We start from the raw sequence: 19,270 nt of genomic DNA on the forward strand, positions 1-19,270 counted from the left end.
ATGTTGGATAAAAGGAACGGCGAAGATCACCGCCACAAGCCGCACTTAGTGGTGAGTCGAGTTGGGGTATGTAATGAAAGCGAAAATTGACGCCTTACCTAGCGATAAGCCCGCCGAGAACACTTTGCAGTGACTTTTCAAAATACAACCATACTAATATGTGCTTCAGTAAGAGAGGTTACAATATAACGTAAAGCGAGAACATGGGCGAGCTTGGTTATTTGGTACGCGTGTGCTTCGACAAATGAAGAGGGAGAAAGCTTAACGCAAGATGATTTCAAGCATTTATAAATTTCTTGACATAAGGGCGGGAAGAGCAGACATCGCTAGCGGGGATCTCGCTATAACGACTTCGCGCTGGAGAGGAGGAAAATGTGGAAAAAGAGAGAAAGAGAGGGAAAATAGACGAGGGCAAGGGACGATGAAGCGGTAGCAATGACGCGCGCATGAACGCATACGCAGTATACATGCGCAGAACTCGTGTGCGCGCATGACTGCTATACATAACTCAAAAATCAAAGTTTTTTTGTCACAGATTCGAAACCACTTCACGATCTACGAGCTTTCAGCAAGGCAATTACGGGACGCATGTGCAGAGTAATAAAATAAATGCCGGAATGGTTCCAGCCGTCAGTAACAGCTATGTACTATGTCAGAATTAATACGGAGAGCCAGATGTAGAGGAGCAACAAACAAAACAACTAAGGCTCGGTGTCATTCACGCATAATGAACAAACAAATCAATCAATCAAACAAACAAACAATAAAACAAACAAACAAACAAACAAACAAACAACGAGTGTATTAACGAAAGAATGCACGTCCTCCCCTGAGCAAGAGTGTACAGCTCATGGATTCTGCGACAAAGCCTATTTTCCTCTCCGCCAGTGAATGCAACTTGAAATTGAGCACTGTAGTGCAAAGTAGGCTTGCAAAATTTCTTGTACGATCGTGAATTTCAGTTTGTGCGTTTCAGTTACGAATTAATTGAGTTGTTTTGGCGAGCCTGTGCTACGTTTGCTCGCGGGTGCGCGTACGAATGAACGTACGAACTAAGGTACGTACGAAAGAAGGAACGAACTAACCAATAAACAAACAAGCATATGTTGCGAGGAACGCGCTCGCTGAAGTGTATAGTATAGTGCATGTCCACGCAGGATCCGAGCTCCGAGACAATTTCGCGGTAGAACAAAAGGTATGTGCGGAGCAACGAACGAAACAGAATGAAGCCGTTGTTTGAAGGACGCGCACCGATGGTTCCGTTTTGCGCTGGAAAATTAGTGGCTCCACAGTGTTCTTTCTTGACCGGTCCCAAGGTGGTCTTTTGTTTTCCCTCTCCCTGAGCGCGCCTTTTGTACTGCGCAGCCAGAAATGCCATCTCATCTTCCCGGAAGCCTTCCCTAACTTGCAAACCTCGCCCACGCAAGCACTTCTAATATCGCCCTATTGCGAAACACTCTTCTTGCTCCGCTGATTAGCACGCAGCCACCGGGGGCAACCCGCTTGTACCGCGTAACTTTATTTTCCAAACGTCGTCAGACTCTTTCACTTTCTTTCTTTCTTTCTTTCTTTCTTTCTTTCTTTCTTTCTTTCTTTCTTTCTTTCTTTCTTTCTTCTTTCTTTCTTTCTTTCTTTCTTTCTTTCTTTCTTTCTTATTGCTCCTTTGCGAGGCGGCGTGCGCGTGTTCGCAATTATGAGGGCCATGGCAGTTCTCGCTGGAAACAGGAGGGCGGCCTCAGCCAAAAGTCTCTTCCCCACTCCAGCTCCTTATTTTTTATGACACAGTAAAAAAAAAAGAAGAACAAAATAAACGCACGCGCTGCGCGTCTAAGCTTTCAAGTTGAGAACAAAGGGAGCGCCACAAGTTGTCAACTGCCCTTATGTTCCTCGTTTCTATTTTCTTGTTCCCGAGTTCACTTTGTTCTCCGCCTGCTTTTCCCTTTCTACGCACGTGCGGGCGCCTTTGTTCAAACCGCGGCGGGCTCGGGTTGCACCGAAGCGTACTTGCTCAGTCCAAACTCCTCTTTAACTCCACCTCCTCCCAACTCACTGTATGCGAAAGCGCCTGGTGAGACTATATTCGTTGATTCACCCTTTCATGTTGAACATTTGTTCTTTTTTCCTTTCACAACGGAGAACACGTGGCCCAGGACTCGTTCAATAAATGTATACGTTGGTTCTTTCGGTTCGCCGCGCATATCCTTTCTCGCGCCTGTCGTTGCCGTACCTTTTGAATTGTTTGTTACGAAGTGTTTAATCGCAAAACAAGCTCCGCAACAGCAACCGCCCTTCACATGTTTTAAAGATACTCGTTGAAATGAGGGGCGGAGACACAAAAGTAAGTCATATCACCATTGGGTTTTGAGTCGCATTATCTCTCTCTTTCTGTTATTTTTGAATTGTTTGTCAATGGCTGCGTTGATAAAAGGGGTATAAACGACGATGACCACGAAGTATTATATGAAATAGAGAAGAAAAAAAGCTGAATGATTTGTGCGCAGCGAAATTACAATTTTGGGACGTAAAACCACGTTATTGAATACTTTCCACCTTCACTCTTCTCACCCACTTAGAGCATCAAGATGAACTGAGCACTACCTGGGCCGCAAAAATCAAAGTGAGATAGATGCACATACAAAAAAATAGTGCACGAAAGAGGCGCAATCAGCAAAATCAACAAAATCTGCAACACCTCCGGTTCCTACCAGCCTCAGCTATTTATTTAGTCCTCTTTTCTTTTTTTTTCTTTTTTTTAAGTTCCAATAACTTTCAGAGCAGCCATGCGCAAAACAAACAAAGTTTCATTTTGTCGCGCATTGTCGTAGCGTCGATTTGTTAACTTCCGACACTTTGTCCCCGACGACCGACGACGTCCCAATTTCGCAACGCAGTTTTCGCAACTACTGCTATTGATGTCCCCAGTGTTCTCAGCCCTGCAGCGTTGTTTAGAGAATGTTAATATGGTCTATAACTGCTAGCGCATTAAAACAGCGACAAATACGACTGGCCATTCCGACGTATCGGTGTCTGATGAGACCTAACTCTCCTGTCGCCTTGTCTGGCAGTTCTGGGCGCGATCGCGAGCATTTCGATCTGCGCAGCAATCCGTGTAGTACCTTCTGTTTTTCCCGTTCGACGGCTTCTTCGTGCACTATAGTTGGTCTCTTACCCTCTCTCCTTCCACGCTCAGCCTTCTCAATCTTAGTACGGCTGTCGCAACCGTCGCACAATGTGTGCTCTCTCAGGTGAATTTGAACGATGGTTGTCGCCACTGTGCAGCGGGGAAGTTTCGAAACCTACGCGATGGCAGGGTGGCACGTGGCCGCATTTGTTGGTGCAATAGCGCACCGGGCACAAGCCACAGGTCTTGCGTCATCTCTGGCTCGTTACGCTGCACAGAAGAAAAGAAAGAAAGAACGAACGAACGAAAGAAAGAAAGAAAGAAAGAAAGAAAGAAAGAAAGAAAGAAAGAGAAGAAAGAAAGAAAGAAAGAAAGAAAGAAAACAGGAAAGTGATGGCAGATGAAAGTTGCAAGAACATAGTTGCTTGAGGTGATACTTTGCTGGTCAAGAGCACGTGTGCTGCCTTGTTATTCGCTGTTGCTATTGTGTAATGAAAACGTGTATAGCAGTCCCCACGGCTGGTAAAATGACGACGGCTGTTGTTATTCTCACGGTAAGTGTAATTAGAAAGGTGAAGGGAAAAAAAAGAAAAAGAAAGCAGCAGGGGAAGAAAAATAGGCCGCAGGAAAGGAGACAGATCAACTCGGAGTGCCAAAAGAAAATAAAGGAAATAAAATAAAACCGCAGTTCTTCCTACACGTGTGGAGATGTGCGGTAGGATTTACTGGCATTTTCAGATCGGCGCTGCTCCCGCTGCTGGGTTCAACGAATAGCTCAGGCTTGTACACAATGTCAGACTTTGAGAACGTGACGTGGTACCTCTGGATTGTGTACGCGCTTTGCGGCTTTGTTCTTATCTTATTTCTCTATTTCCTTCTGTAAACTCAGCGGCCCAAGACTCTAAAATATGGCTAATAGAATAGTCACTGATGGTTATTCCAATACTCCTGTGACGCGGGCGTTTTCGGGAAGTCTAAGTGAACTAGTTCTGCACTGAACTTTTCGAGCTTCCTCGAGAGCTCGTGATCGCAACGAACCGTATCAACCGTTGAAGCATGCTCGAAATTGATCACCTTACAGCGCTTGATCCGCGTCGACTCAAGAATAACTTAAGGTGGCCCCGTGGCATAAATGTAAGGAAGAAGCACGTCAAGCTTTAAACAATTAACCACGATGTACCAGGGTGTTTTTGCGAGAACATGCGGGTCCTTCAGTGTATGCGATCTCTATATCCCGTGTATTTCCGTGCCTTCTTCGAGTATTTGTCTAACGTGGACATTCTTCCTTTTTTTATTCGCTCCCACCCCGTCTTCCCCAAAACAGGCGTGGTGCTAAGTGAGCACATTCGGCATTTCGAGCCCTTGTTTTTCAACCATCACTCATTCCGGGACCAGCATCACCGTAGCAAAAGGTCACCCAAGCTGGACATCCGCCTGGAGTTCGCCGCGCACAATCGGTAAGCGATGCACGATCAAAATAATGCCTTACGAAAAGAGAAAAATTTATTCTAGTTTCGATTTTGTTTGCTTTTGTGCAGCCAGTCTATACTTGCTCCATGCAGCCAATAACGTAACTGCGCGTGGATTGATATATATGTCTACATGGCGCAGTTGTTTTGCAATGTGCGTGCAGGGCGCAGCATATTACTTGGACCGAAATGTTTTTTTGAAGTGGTGCTTTTCAGACCAATGAGAATAACGGGGTACGATACGCAGTGGTCTTGAGCAAGGAAAGTAGCAAGTAAAACATTCAAGATCAGTTTCGCGAATTGCTAAGTTCATCTTTGGCTGCAAGTCACGCTTGAGAAAATGTGTTCACAAACAGCCTGTCTGTCTGTTTTCTGTCCTTTCTACATCCTAAGTCGCTGACTACTGCTGCGTGTTTTCGGCATCTTTAGGAATCATTCGATATCATTTTCATTTTCATGCAGCATCTACAACCACGTAACCAACCGCTTTTTTTTTATGGAAGTGTTTACAAGACAGCCAGATCCGACATGCGCCAACCCCGTCTGAAGGCAGCTAAGAAGACGTTAAGAAAGAAAACTTTCATGCTTCCTCGCAAGTGCATCGGCGCGGGCCGTGCTTCTGGATCACAGCAATGATCTTGTCGCTACAGGCCAATGTTTATGGTTGCCAACTCAGTTTGTGTAAACGTTGCCGCAGGCTGTTCAGGCTACGGATGAAGCGAGACACTAGCGTGTTCAGCCCCGACGTCACGTTCGAGTCGTCCAGCCGAGGGCCCATCTCATACGACACCTCGAACGTCCTCAAAGGTTACATCGAAGGTGAGCACGCGGATACATTGCCGCGTTCTTCTCGCCTTGTATCTTGCTGATGGAAAGGACCACCAAATAGCAGAGAAGCAGGACTGGGCCCCCGTGGCTTTGTGTAACAATGGGAAAAAATTAGATACACTTTTCGGCCATCTTGTTCGAGTTACACTCGAACAAGATGGCCGACAACTTTCTGTCGCAATTAAGGTAAAGCTATGGAGTCGAAGCGGATGCGGTGATACCGCTCGTGAAAATAGTCCCAGACTCTCATCCACTCTGTTTATAAGTTGCTAAACAGCAACTATGAACACAACAAAGAACCTTACACCAGTGCTTATATTAAAATAAAAGATGAAATGCGCCATTCAGTGTTAATTATGATTTTTACATTCTCGCTTTTGGGTTCCGCTTTTTGGCTGATGTCAAACCGTCAGCTGTTGAACCTCTGACGCAAGAAACCGGAAGTGAAAGCGCTTCAAACACCGCTGGACTGCTTAGCACATGCGTTACACATGCGCAGAAGGTCTACCACTGTTGCTCTTGCATCGTTCCACCGAAAGTTGTCCACGAGTATAGTGGGAAGACCTCGTGTTCTTGTTATGTGTCCATTAAGCTACATATATTTTGGGCCACTAGCAGCACTCTTTTCAGGCCCCTGATAGTATGGGCATACCCCTGAACTGTAAAAGTACTGAAAGTTGGGCGAGTTGGTAACTATTCATCTTGAAACTGCAGCGCGCACACAAGAAACGAGGACAATAAGGCGAAGGTGACAGACAGGCGCTGACACCCTGAACACCTGAAAAATGTGTGACGTCAAATAAATCTGTAGACTACCTTATATTATGACCGCGTGCTGCACCACGTCTAATTCGGTCGGTTCTAATAGAAGCGAAGTACGAATGTTTCATGTAGATGACGCCAAGATAAAGCCCTCGAAGCAACGCTAGACGTATATCTGCGAACATTTTTGTTTAAGTTTTGATGGCACGCATCTACTACATGCAACCTAGCCTTAACATCCCAACACTGTCACCTGTCTTCGGAGGAAATCCTTCGCAAGACAGATTGTGGATATGTGTCGCACGTACATTTTGTCGGGATGAAACCAAGATATACATGCTATAACATATCCCGCTAACGCTTATCCAGAGCTCGTCGGCTGCTGTCGAACTACTGAGGAAAACTTATTTCCCGTACACAGCTCGCCGACTTACTACCAGTATGAATGCAAACGCTAAAGATTACGAAACCATTCCAATGCATTGTTACGTTTCAAGGTTCCCCTGCGTTTCTAACATTGTCTTCATTCCAGACTGCAAAACGTACACCTTGGAATGCTCCATGCTGAAAAACCGCCTACAGAGCGACAATATGTCACACTTTCAATAATTTACGTGCAACAGACTGTTCTGATGAATTATTGCTTGTTCGCGTTTCAATTCGTGCTAATAGCGCATGCACGCACGCACTACCAAACACATGCCCCCCCCCCCCCCCCCCCCCCGCACGCACATAGTGAGAAATGGAGAAACCATGGTGCCACTTTTATAGTTTACGTGCTCACGAACTTTCTCAATCGACCGCAGAGGACGAAGAGTCGTCGGTCGAGGGCCTTATCACGAGCGAGGGACTCTTCGACGGCGTCATCTCGGTGCGGAGCGGCGAAGAGTTCTTCATCGAGCCGGCGAGCCGCTATTTCGAAGCGCCGGCGGACTTCCACTCCGTCATGTACAAGGGCTCGGACGTCCACTTCCCCGAGAACCAGACGTACTGCCACACGCACAAGCACCCCCCGTGCGAAGGCAGCCCGACGCCGAGCGACGTCATGGGAAGGGCGCCGTGGGCCACCAGCTTCCTCAAGGAAGTGAGAGAGAGCGGAGCGCGCCGGAGGAGGAGGAGACGGCGGCGTAGCGAAGGCGGAGAGGTAAGCCTATAACAGCCACAATTAATGCGAAACTGAAAGATTGTGCCCTCCTGAGAAAAAAAAAAGAGTTGACAGTCACTTTAGCATACGCTTAAGAGGATGAAGGCGAAAAAACAAGTCTGCGTGCTCACGAGACATTCATTAAATTACCTGACATTCTTATTCGAATGCGTTGCTATACTTCTCATTACTTGTTTTCTTCCACCAAAGGTAGTGGGTTCTAGTGCCTTAAATAACTCTACCTTAATTAATTTCGCCTTAAGTAACACCAAAGGTCGTAGGTTCGTGTGCCTTAACTCTATCTTAACTAAGCTAGAGTTAGTTAAGGTAGAGTAGAAGGAGTCGAACCCATGGTGGCACCATGAATTTTTTGGCCATAACGCCGGACATCGGATTTTCCGACCCATGAGCCATCTAAGGCTGATACAAAAAATAAGGCTCATGAATGTGATGGAAGCAGTTTCCAACTACTGCTGCATTCCACTACAAACTCGATTTTCCACAGAGATACAATATATATTATATATATATATATATATATATATATATATATATATATTGTTACAGTGCGTCAAAGGTAGTGGAGTCGCAGCATCAGCAGCGACAACAACATTAGGAGAGCAGCGAGGAAGAGGAGGACGACGTGTAGTTCCGGCACTCACTTGCCCCTACAGCTCCCTGCAATAAAGGCCTTCTACACACCCCGTAACGAGGTGGTGGAAGGTGCTGGGTATCTAAGCATCCAACGACAGAATCACTACCACCTGAACCTCGTCGCAGTCGTCGACTGGCGGGACTTCCACCATCCTCAGCAGCAGGCATGCCCCGAGAAACTGAAGCTCCGAGGCCGACGGGCTCTTCGCAACTGTACAAGAAGCCACCCAGCTTTGCCGGGACTGGCGGTGAGGACGTGGACGAGTGGTTGAAGCAGTACCGACGGGTGAGCAAACATAACGACTGGGACTCCACCGCTCAGCTGTCAAATGTTGTGTTCTCGCTCACGAACACTGCGCTCATGTGGTACGACAACCACGAGAACACGCTTACGACCTGGGATACGTTTGTCCAAGAACTGAAAAAAGTGATTTGGGGACTCCGCAGCGAGGAAGAAGCGAGCTGAACAGACTCTGTCCCAAAGGGCCCAACTCTCTGGCGAAACCTGTACTATGTACATAGAAGAGGTCCTCAAGCTATGTAGACTCGTGGATTCTAGCATGTCCGATGAAGATAAGGTGGGTCATCTTAAGGACATAGCTGAAGATGTCTACCAGTTCTTGATAGCTAAAGAAAACCTGACATCTGTGGCCGACGTCATTCAACATTGCCGCACGTTTGAAGCACTGAAGATGCGTCGCGTGGCACCGAAATTTGGCCGTTTGGCTAATGTACCGACATTGGCCTGCATTGACGCGAGCACACCATCCGATCTGTCGTCGGCGATACGACAGATAGTTCGGGAAGAGCTCCTCCGGTGCCACGAAATCGGCCGTTGTGGTAGCGGCGACTCGCGAGGCAACGAGCCCGGTCTACCACCTGCGTCGTGGCAACCCTCTATTAATGCGGCGAACGTGGACGATTATAGCGCTGTGCTTCCATCTGCACCCACCAACCGGCCACGTTTCAACAACGAGCAGCAGCGCCGCACTTCTTATCCGGCGCAACGGTACCGTACCACTTATTCAGGGTACAGAGAATATGACGATCATGACAGATACCCCAGGCTCGCTGGCGGAAATGAAGGCTTTGAGCAGCACCGTGAATTTCGGCCTCCTCGTGTGTGCTATAGTTGCGGTGTCCCTGGCCACATCGCCAGGTTTTGCGACCGCCGCCGACCTTTCCGAGAAGAACCTTCAAGAGCGACGTACCAGTCAAATTATCGACCATTTTCCACGTCATGGTCTCCACGCCCGCCAACCAATCGTGGAATTCGTCAAGGTAGCTTCAGGAACTCGTCACCAGCCTCCGATCGCAGCTTAACGCCACTGCCTGCTCCACGTACTCGGCGGTCTCCATCGCCGCGGCGTCGCCTGCTATCCCCACCACCGGAAAACTAGGTAGTGCGGCCGATGGGGGTGATGTCGCTGTATACCATTCGCTACCAACCGACATTCCTCCGCCAGTTTTCATGCTGAAAAACAAAGTTCACGTGCTTGTTGACGATATACCTACAATGGCTCTTGTGGATACTGGGGCAACAATTTCCGTGATGAGCTTAAATTTTAAAGCCCTACTGGGACAAAAAGTGATGTTTTCTTGGAACAATATTTCCCCGTTTCGTAGTGTTATTGGTGACACGTTGTGCCCGATCGGTGTTTGTACTGCGGATGTGTGTTTGTGTGGCAAAGTATTTACCACTGAATTCGCCGTTATTCCTCGATCCACGCATGATGTTATTTTAGGCATCGATTTCTTGCAGGAGTTTGATGCAACCGTTGACTGTCGAAGTGGGGAGCTTTCGGTACAAGACGAGGTTATGACAGGACTCATGGAGAACTCGCCACATGAAGAAGGTGCCTTTTGCGTTTCGGAGGACATCGTCATTCCCCCACTATGCGCTGTATGGGTTCCGGTCATTTGCTCTGGTACCAACCCCACCACATTTGATGCCGCAACGGAGCCTCTTCATTCGGCCTTTGTAAAGAAGAACGTTTTTTCCGCGTTGTTTAGTGTCGGTAGTAGAAGGACACTCTGGATTATGGGCAATGAACTATGCGGCCCAGCCCATACTTCTCCCTTTTGGCATGAAGCTCGCGCTCTTCAAAGAAGAGATACCGGCGTTACTGGCTGTACTCGGAGCTGCAGGCGAGTCCCTCCATCCCTGCCCATCAGACTCAAAACTACTTCAGATGGTGAGCAAATCGCTCAGCACGAGTGAGCGCTACAGGGTATTGGATGTTCTATCCAAGCACTCGCAAGTGTTTGACATTTCCCAGACTGACACGACGTCCCAAACTCCGACATATCGAATACGCCATCGTATAAATACCGGATCAACACAACCTATACGACAGAAGCCGTACAGAGTATCCCTGACTGAGCACAAGATAATTGGCGAGCAAGTTCAGGAAATGCTGCACAAGGGGATAATTGAGGAGTCCGCGAGTCCCTGGGCTGCACCTGTCATTCTCGTTAAAAAGAAAGATGGCAGTTGGCGATTTTGTGTTGATTATCGGCGGCTAAACAACGTTACCAAGAAAAATGTCTACCCACTTCCGCGTATAGATGATGCCTTAGACTGCCTTCATTCAGCTTCTTACTTTTGTTCTGTAGACTTGAGATCCCACTACTGGAAAATCCCGATGCATGCCGAAGATAAGGAAAAAAACGGCGTTCGTAACACCCGATGGACTTTTTGAATTCAATGTCATGCCGTTCGGCTTGTGCAACGCACCCGCCACTTTCGAACGATTCATGGATACCATTTTGCGAGGTCTAAAATGGGAGATATGCATGTGCTACCTCGACGATGTTATTATTTTTGGGCGTACATTTCACGAGCACAACATGCGTCTCGGTATTGTACTCAGCTGCATACAGAAGGCTTGTCTTGTGCTCAACTCTAAAAAGTGCCATTTTGGTGAGCGCCAAGCCTTGGTGTTGAGACATCTTGTGGACAAAGACGGTGTTAGGCCTGACCCTGCGAAGACAGAGGCTGTTGAAGCATTTGAACCACCCCAGTCTGTCAAACAACTTCGCAGCTTTTTAGGGCTCTGCTCCTATTTTCGGCGGTTCATTCCTCGATTTTCTGACGTCGCTTATTCATTGACAAGCCTCCTGCACAAGAACGCCGCTTTCGAGTGGACGCCTGATTGTTCTGCTTCCTTTCGACAGCTAAAGTTTCTGCTGACGTCGCGACCGATCCTCCGACACTTCAATCCTTCCTCGCCAAGAGAAGTCCACACAGATGCGAGTGGTGTAGGCTTTGGTGCTGTTCTGATTCAGCGCTTGGCTGACAAAGAACACGTCATCGCCTACGCAAGTCGATCATTAAGCAAACCTGAGCGTAACTACACAGTGACTGAGCAGGAATGACTTGCTGCTATTTTTGCTGTGCAGCGATTTCGGTCGTACCTGTATGGGCGTCACTTTACGATCTTCACAGATCATCATTCTTTGTGCTGGCTCGTGAATCTTCGCGATCCATCTGGAAGCCTTGCACGATGGGCCCTGCGTCTGCAAGAGTAGAGCTTCACTGTATCCTACAAGAGCGGCCGCCGACATGCTGATGCCGATTGCCTTTCCCGGATGCCTCTTAGTACAACGGAATGCGACGCTGACAGTTTCGACCAGCTCATCGCATCCGTACACCATGATTTCCCTGATGCCACAACCTTCACAAGAAAGCAGCGTCATGACCCGAGTTTAGAACCACTTTTCTCTGCCGCGCAAGAGTCGACATCATGTAGTTTTTGTGTTCGGGATGGACTGCTGTATAAGAAGAATTTCTCCGCGACAGGTGCACGGTTTCTTCTGGTGGTGCCAGAAGCCCTCCGCTCTTCTGCTTTGCACGTCGTGCACGATCGATGCTCCAACCTCAGGTCATTTAGGCTCCACGCCGACAATCCATCGTGCCAAAGAAAGGTTTTACAGGCCTCAAATGCGCAAGACCACGGAGACGTATACGTAGCCACTTGCGCCGAGTGTCAAAGTCACAAGAGACCTACTGCAGCCCCAGCCGGTTTCTTACAGCCTGTGGTGCCACCCAGTTCCCCCTTTGAGCAAGTAGGCATCTATCTCATAGGACCGTTCCCACGTTCTTCCACAGGCAACCGCTGGATCATAGTGTGTGCCGACTGCCTGACTCGGTTCTGCGAGACGGCTGCGCTACCCTCTGCAACTGCAGGCGAGGTTTCACAGTTTATGCTGCATTGCATTATACTTCGGCATGGTCCCCCTCGAGTGATCATTAGCGACCGTGGCCGTCAATTAACAGCTGATTTTGTTGAAGAACTTCTACGTTTGTGCGCCTCCAACCTGCGACGCTCAACGCCTTATCACCCGCAAACCAATGGTCTGACAGAACGCACGAACAGAACACTTGTGAACATGATTTCCATGTACGTAAGCTCGGACCACAAGACCTGGGACGAAGTATTGCCGTTCGTCACATACGCATACAACACCGCGCAACATGAGACCACTGGATACAGTCCGTTTTTCCTGCTTTACGCTCGTCCGCCGAGGTACACATTGGACACTATCCTTTCTTTTGGTACTCACGACGACGCTCGTATCGCGGAAACTCTCTGCCAAGCGGAGGAGGCTCGGCGCGTCGCTCGATTACGTACTCTAGCTTCACAAAAGCAGTAGAAATACCGATATGATAGTCGACACCGGCAAGTCACTTACGATCCGGGTGACTTAGTGTGGCTATGGACTCGCGTGCGTAAACGCGTTCTATGTCAAAAACTGCTCGCTGACTATGTTGAACCGTTTATTGTGCTTGAGCGTCTCAGCGAGGTGAATGACAGAAATGCGCGCCTCACTTCCAATCCAAGACCGACATCACGCATGTAGTCCGCCTGAAGCCGTTTATTCAACGAAAGCCCCACTGACTACTCGCCCGGAGGGCTTCGTCTGCGAGAGGAGCCATGTTACAGTGCGTCAAAGGTGGAGTCGCAGCATCAGCAGCAACAACAACATTAGGAGAGCAGCGAGGAAGCGAAGGACGACGTGTAGTACCGGCACCCACTTGCCCCTACAGCTCCCTGCAATAAACGCCTTCTACGCACCCCGTAACAATATATATATATATATATATATATATATATATATATATATATATATACATATATATATATATATAGGAAGGTTCATCAGCGTACATTTCCGTTTGGCTACCCCGTATAGCGAAATGGAAAATGGGTACAAAAATTGAAATAAATTGACAGCTGGGAAATAGGAAAGTAGTGGCACTATCGGTGTCAACGCTGTAACAAACAGTACTGTCAAAGTGATTGTCCACAGAGCGTCCGTGCTCGTCACGAGAGAGAGAGAGAGAGAAAGGTAAAGGAAGGGCTGGGAGGTTAACCGGAGATTATCTCCGGTTGGCTACCCTGTACCGGGGGAGGGGGAAAGGGAAGCGACTAGTGTGTGTACGATTTCACACACGGTGTGTTTGTTTTACAATTTGTACCATCATACATAGCATATAAGACGTAAATAGTGAAGATTCAACTTTCGCGATTTTCGCAGCAACTTAGCGAAAATTTCGCTCCGCGAACAGTATTTATCTCTTGCAGTGCGCGCTCTGGACTTCTCATTTCGCGGAATATCATGCCTGTAATTGTGCCTAACGAAATGTATATTGAGCGCGAAAGTAGTATTGAGCCCACGCACACAAAATATTTTTATGGTACGTTGTATATTCTGTACTGTTCTGACCCATTCCGGTGAAAAAATTCCGCGTGCTTTGCTGAGCTTCGATATCCGCATATAAAATATTTTATGGTTAAGTTTAAGTGTATACATCTCTGCGTAGAATGCACAAGCAAAAAGTGGAAAAAACATCTGGAGGACGCTTAAGCTTCACCTTTAAGAGTGGAATGCGATAGAATTCAAAGATCCCTAACTGCTTTTCACGCTTCCCGACAACTTCAGCTTATATAACCGTAATGTTTACTGGGAAACACTGGCGGCGAACACTGTGCAAGAAGGCATAAACACGGCCTCTTGCGTGGGCTGATCCCGGAGGTTGTGCACAGCAGCGCCAAAAAAATTGCTTCATTTTCAGGTTTCTGTTAATGTTTCCCACATTTAATATTTCAGTCTGAGAATATTTAACATTAAAGGCGTGCGCTGTCGGTGTTTTGTTTCATGACATTTGTTTATGGGCTGTCATTTTCAAAATTCCGAGGAATAACCTTTGTCAGGAATGCAAGAAAATGTTTTAGAAGGATTTAGTGATAGAATTGTGTGGCAATGTAACCCGCATACACCGCGTGTCATTAGCAAGACGTGGCATACACATATACATAAATATAATTTTTCTGTTAAGGACAACGCTGCCGACGCGGACACCAGATTTTTTGCGACACGGGGCCCGTAATTAACGCTGTGGCGTTATAAATGAACTTTGCGAAGCGTACCAGGCGTATATTTATAGGGGGCATATGTCAGCTAAAACTCGCGCAGACGTCTTGACCCTATAAATACGCCTGGCTGGGCTTTCTTGAATAATATGAAAGTCTGCGCCAGTACTCGACGTTAACCTCGCTATAGAACATGTTTACCGCTTAAAAGAGGAAATGAAGAAGCGATAAATGAAAGACGATCGGGCAGCATCGTTGTTGTTTCCTTCTGTTTCTTTCTTTTATTTTTAGCGAGGAGCACGTCCTTTAGTAAACGCCAATTCAATGTTCATTTTCAGTATTAGCACGTATTGATGTTTCGTTATACCCTTTTGTCACTCTGTTCCAGCCGTTATTGTGCGCGTGTTCGCTATAGCGCTGTGTTTAGAACGCGGCACCAACAAGGGGCGTTATTTGTACTTCCACAAGAGCATTTATATTTTATGAACTGCCAAGGAGTATTTTTTGTGTGTGTTTATATCGTTGTGTATATGTAACCTCTGAACTGTTGCCACTATATTCGTTTCTCTATACTTTGTTTGAAACTTTTACACCGTTTCGCGCACATCTTTCTATTAGGAGAAGAGTAGCATGTGCCATCTACAGTCACCACAGTCAATCAATCAATAAATCCATCAATCAATCAAACAATCAATAATTTTTAACGTTCCCAGGAACAACACTGAGGTCAGGTGCTGGCTCAGAGAATCAAAAAACAAGAAAACCTAGAAATGTGAAACTAGGTCCCCCTACTCCAGTGTGCATTGAAGAGTTTCAGTATTACTTGCATGGTTGCATCGTCCAGGTTACGTAGCAACTTGTTGGTGATTCCGTCCTTGCCCGGGGTGGTGTTTCGAGTGAGTCTTGCGAAGGTAATGCGAAGGTAATGCCAAGGTAATTTCCGTGCCAAAATTAAGAAAAGCGGGAGTGAAACCAGTCTTGTGGTTCACGGTGGGTCACGTAGCGAATGATTTTTTTTTGCAATAGCAATTATATGGGCATTCGAGGCGCATTTATGCCATCGCTGTTGCTGTCGTGATGAGGTTTCGTATAAATTAAGGGCGATAAAATCGTCGCCGCGCGCCGTATGTTGTATGTGGGAGTGGAAGCGTGCGGCGGTAAGCCGGCGATCGCGGCTCATTCTCGAGCACATAACGGAAGATAGCGGGGAGAAAGCACGCCGTCTTCCGACAGTTCAGTTCGGTTCAGTTTATTTCCTTAAAGGTCCCTTTATTAAGGGGTGTTACATAAGTGGTGGGGTACATCATGCAGCGAATAATTCAACGTAAAAACTAGTGGGATCGGCATTTCAAAATTGGCAGGTACACTGAGCAAATAAACACACGCGATAAATGATGAATTTGTATAAGAAAGAGTAATTATTTTGGCAAAACAGAATTCCCGTCACGCGCCAGGATTCGGGGGGGGGGGGGGTGGAGGGGGGGAGGAACAAGGCGGTGCTGCGACGGACCATCTGCGACGGGGACAGAGTCAGCCATGCGCTGTGTTTTTGCGGCTTAGTTCGCGTTGATGCGAGAGGCAGCACAGAGATCAATTCGCTCGCTTCTGCCGCCGCGCTTCCTCACTGCAGCGTTTTGACTGCGAGTTTTCGCGGTCATTCAGTGATATCCGTTCGTGTTTGCTTGTGCGCGCGTGACACTATGCTTGTTAATTTCGCTAGTATTCCTATGTTTACAACTTTTTAGGGCCGATATATTTCATATGCTTTCTTCGTATAGCTGTCTACTAATTTGTTATCGCAATCGCCTTTAGGGTGAAACTGCGGCTTTTTTTTTTTTTTCGTAGAACCCCTACGCGTCGCCTAGCTGCTATCACCACTGTACTTAATTTGCCCCTTTTCGCATTCTTTGTGCCCCTTACCTGCTGCTTCACATTTCTACAACAGCGCCAATTTTTAATGGGGAAGTGTGAAATGGCCCATTGAGCCAAAGAGCCGGTATCTGCCGTCTGGAGCACCGAAACGGCACCTGAATTACCACTGGCTGCGATGCCATTTAACGCGCGTGTTTACGGGGCTCCCATTGGCTGTGATGCTATACGTCACGAGATGCACGTCGACGGAGCATAGATGGCGGAAAAAATAACCGACGATTACGATAGTCCCTAATGCGAAATTTGAGCGTAGCTTTATACGTGTTTTCATTTCGCGTGTGAATATTTTTCATTATGATTATTTAGGTACACGGTTTATATTAGGAGGAGAACGCTGTGAGTAGCGCACCTGGCGTGGGCAATCTGTCTCGCACGGCACATTGCAAACATAGCGACATGTAGCGCAAGTGTCTCGCCAAGCGGGAAATCGCGAGAGGCAGCGCGTGGGTGACGCTTGGCCGCGATTCACAGCAGCCGCCATGCAGCTCATGCAGCAATTTGTTTCCGTATAGACGACCATTAAACACCTAATTATCTGTTAAAATAACAATTAAGGACCACGTAATTCACGACAAATAATGAAATGGTGACCTTTATAGCTTTTCTCCGTACACATTGTATAAACTAGCAATTGGCTGAAGTAATAGGCAACCGAAAAACTTTTGTATCTAGATGGCGTATAGAACGAAAATAGACAAAAAGAAACAAACACCGTATCGACTTTTTTCTATAGACCGACTATAGAATAGACAAAAATAAATAGATACCTTATCAACTTCTGTGTATAGACAACCTATAAACCGGGCGTAGACAAAAATAATCAGCACCTTATCGACTGTTGTCTATAGACAGTCTTTAGACACAAAATGAACAAGAATAAATAGACACGGTGTCAACTTTGGTCTATAGGTAGTCTATAGAGCGGAAGTACACAAAAAGAAACAAACATCTTAACGACTTTTTTCTATAGACCAACTATAGAATGGGAGTAGACACAAAGAAATAAAAATCTTATCAACCTTTGTCTATAGACAATCTAGAAACCGGGAGTAGACAAAAATAATCAACGCCTTATTGACTCTCGTCTATAGACAGTCTATAGACAATAATTGGAGAAGAATAAACAGAGACTGTATCGACTTTTTTCTACATGTAGTCTATAGAGAGGAAATATACAAAAAGAAACAAACATCTCATCGACTTTTTTTCTATAGACTTACTATAGAATGTGAGTAGACAAAAAGAAATAAAAATCTTATCAACTTTTGTTTATAGACAGTGTATAGATTTTGTATCCACAAAATAAAAAATTTATAGAAAGGCAAAGTCGACCACAAGAAGTCTATAGACATTCTATAGACAGTCTGAACTCATTTGTGTAAGGGATATACAATGAAAAGCTACGGGATAAATTAATTAGAAGAAAAATTGAAACAAGAAAGAACTAGATAAACTGGTACATAATGAGCAGCAATACAGCAGTAACACATGCGTGAGAGATGGAGTACACGTACGGAACGAGAGAGAAGCAATGAGAAGATAGGAGAGCAGTGCAGCTAGAAAGAATACTCACGAGAAAGTGCGAAGCGCCGAACAGAAACAACACAACAAGTTTCTAAAGATATCGAGATGGAGAAAATGACAGTTGCGCAGATTTTGCATTCTCTGGAGAGGCGAGTGTCATCTCAAGAGGCAGGAACATGAAAGGGTCTTTGTTCCCTGGAAGTCTTCTGCGAAATACCCGCAGAGAAACAGACGCTAGTAGATACGAACATGTAGTAATTCAATGGAATTTCCTTGTAAGTAAAGCCGACCGAACCGAGCGTGCGCAGGCCTCGTGATACAATGCGCTTCGCATGGGAGCAGAAGCTTAAGATGCGATCAAAAAGGACACCGAGATCGTTAATTTGAACAACCCCCCTGGTAAACACTGCACGATCCACAGAATAAAGGAAGACGATATTCTGCGTTTGACGTTATACGACTAGATTCTGGTTTTTTGATAAATTTAGAGTGAGTCTCTTTAAATGGCAGCACTCAGATAATAATAAAAATCATCATCATGATCATTACATAATAATTAACATTAATACTGTCAACACACAATGGCGTATTACAGGAGTGGAACAAATAATAATAATAATCAATCAATCAATCAATCAATCATTTATTTATCGTGCCCAGGAACAACCGTGAGGTCTAGGTGCTGGCGCACGTATACATAGAAAAAGAAATACAGCAGGGGAGTATCACTGAAAAAAAAAAAGACAATGAAAAAAAAAATATAAATCTTGAAAAGAAAAGTGTACATACATGTAACCGAAGGCGGAAAATGCATACATAATAAAAAGGAGGAGAAGGGAAGGTGAACAATATGTGAAACTAAGACACAACAACGGAAATCTGAGAGCAGAACAAAGACAGAGAGTTGTGAAAAATATCAAGGTCATGAAAGTGGGCGTTATAAAGACTGTATTCTATGGACGGTTGAGTGTTGGTGGTGACAGGCAGCAACATGGAAAGGTCTGCGTTCTCTGGTGATCTTGCGCGGAATACGAAATGTGATACAACTGAGGAGTTCGGGGCACATGAGGATACCGTGAAGGAGTTTGAAAAGGAAAAGCAGGTCAGCGCGATTACGTCGGCAGCGAAGTAAGGGCAATGGCAATAATCCAACAGTGCTATAGCAGGGCCCAGAGTCCGTGTTTGCAAAGCGGTGATGATATATGCTTAGAAACTTTTTCTGGACCCGATCTATAATGTCACTGTTGGATCTAGAAATGCCATTCTAGACGACCGACGCGTATTCAAGTTGAGGAAGACAGATTGTTGTGTACAACTTGCGGAACGGAGTAGGAGAATTGAATTCTCTCGACAGTCTGCAAACAGAGCCAAGCGTGCGCATGCCCCGCATTGCAACGCGTTTAGTGTGAGCTGAAAAGTGTAAGGTTGTATCAAAAAGTACACCAAGATCATTGATCTC

General features: G+C 46.2%; 1 protein-coding gene across 1 annotated transcript in view; it reads left to right on the forward strand.

Annotated features, from left to right (window-relative positions):
- Positions 1–19,270, forward strand: part of LOC119455860 (disintegrin and metalloproteinase domain-containing protein 10) — a 162,702-nt gene that overhangs the window by 107,747 nt on the left and 35,685 nt on the right. The window contains exons 3-5 of the mRNA XM_037717375.2: positions 4,446–4,578; positions 5,288–5,409; positions 6,987–7,324. Of these exons, the coding sequence (XP_037573303.1) occupies positions 4,446–4,578; positions 5,288–5,409; positions 6,987–7,324 (593 nt within the window). The remainder of the gene's footprint in view (positions 1–4,445; positions 4,579–5,287; positions 5,410–6,986; positions 7,325–19,270) is intronic.

Source organism: Dermacentor silvarum, chromosome 6 (assembly GCF_013339745.2).
Source record: "Dermacentor silvarum isolate Dsil-2018 chromosome 6, BIME_Dsil_1.4, whole genome shotgun sequence".
NCBI classification, from domain to species: Eukaryota; Metazoa; Arthropoda; class Arachnida; order Ixodida; family Ixodidae; genus Dermacentor; species Dermacentor silvarum.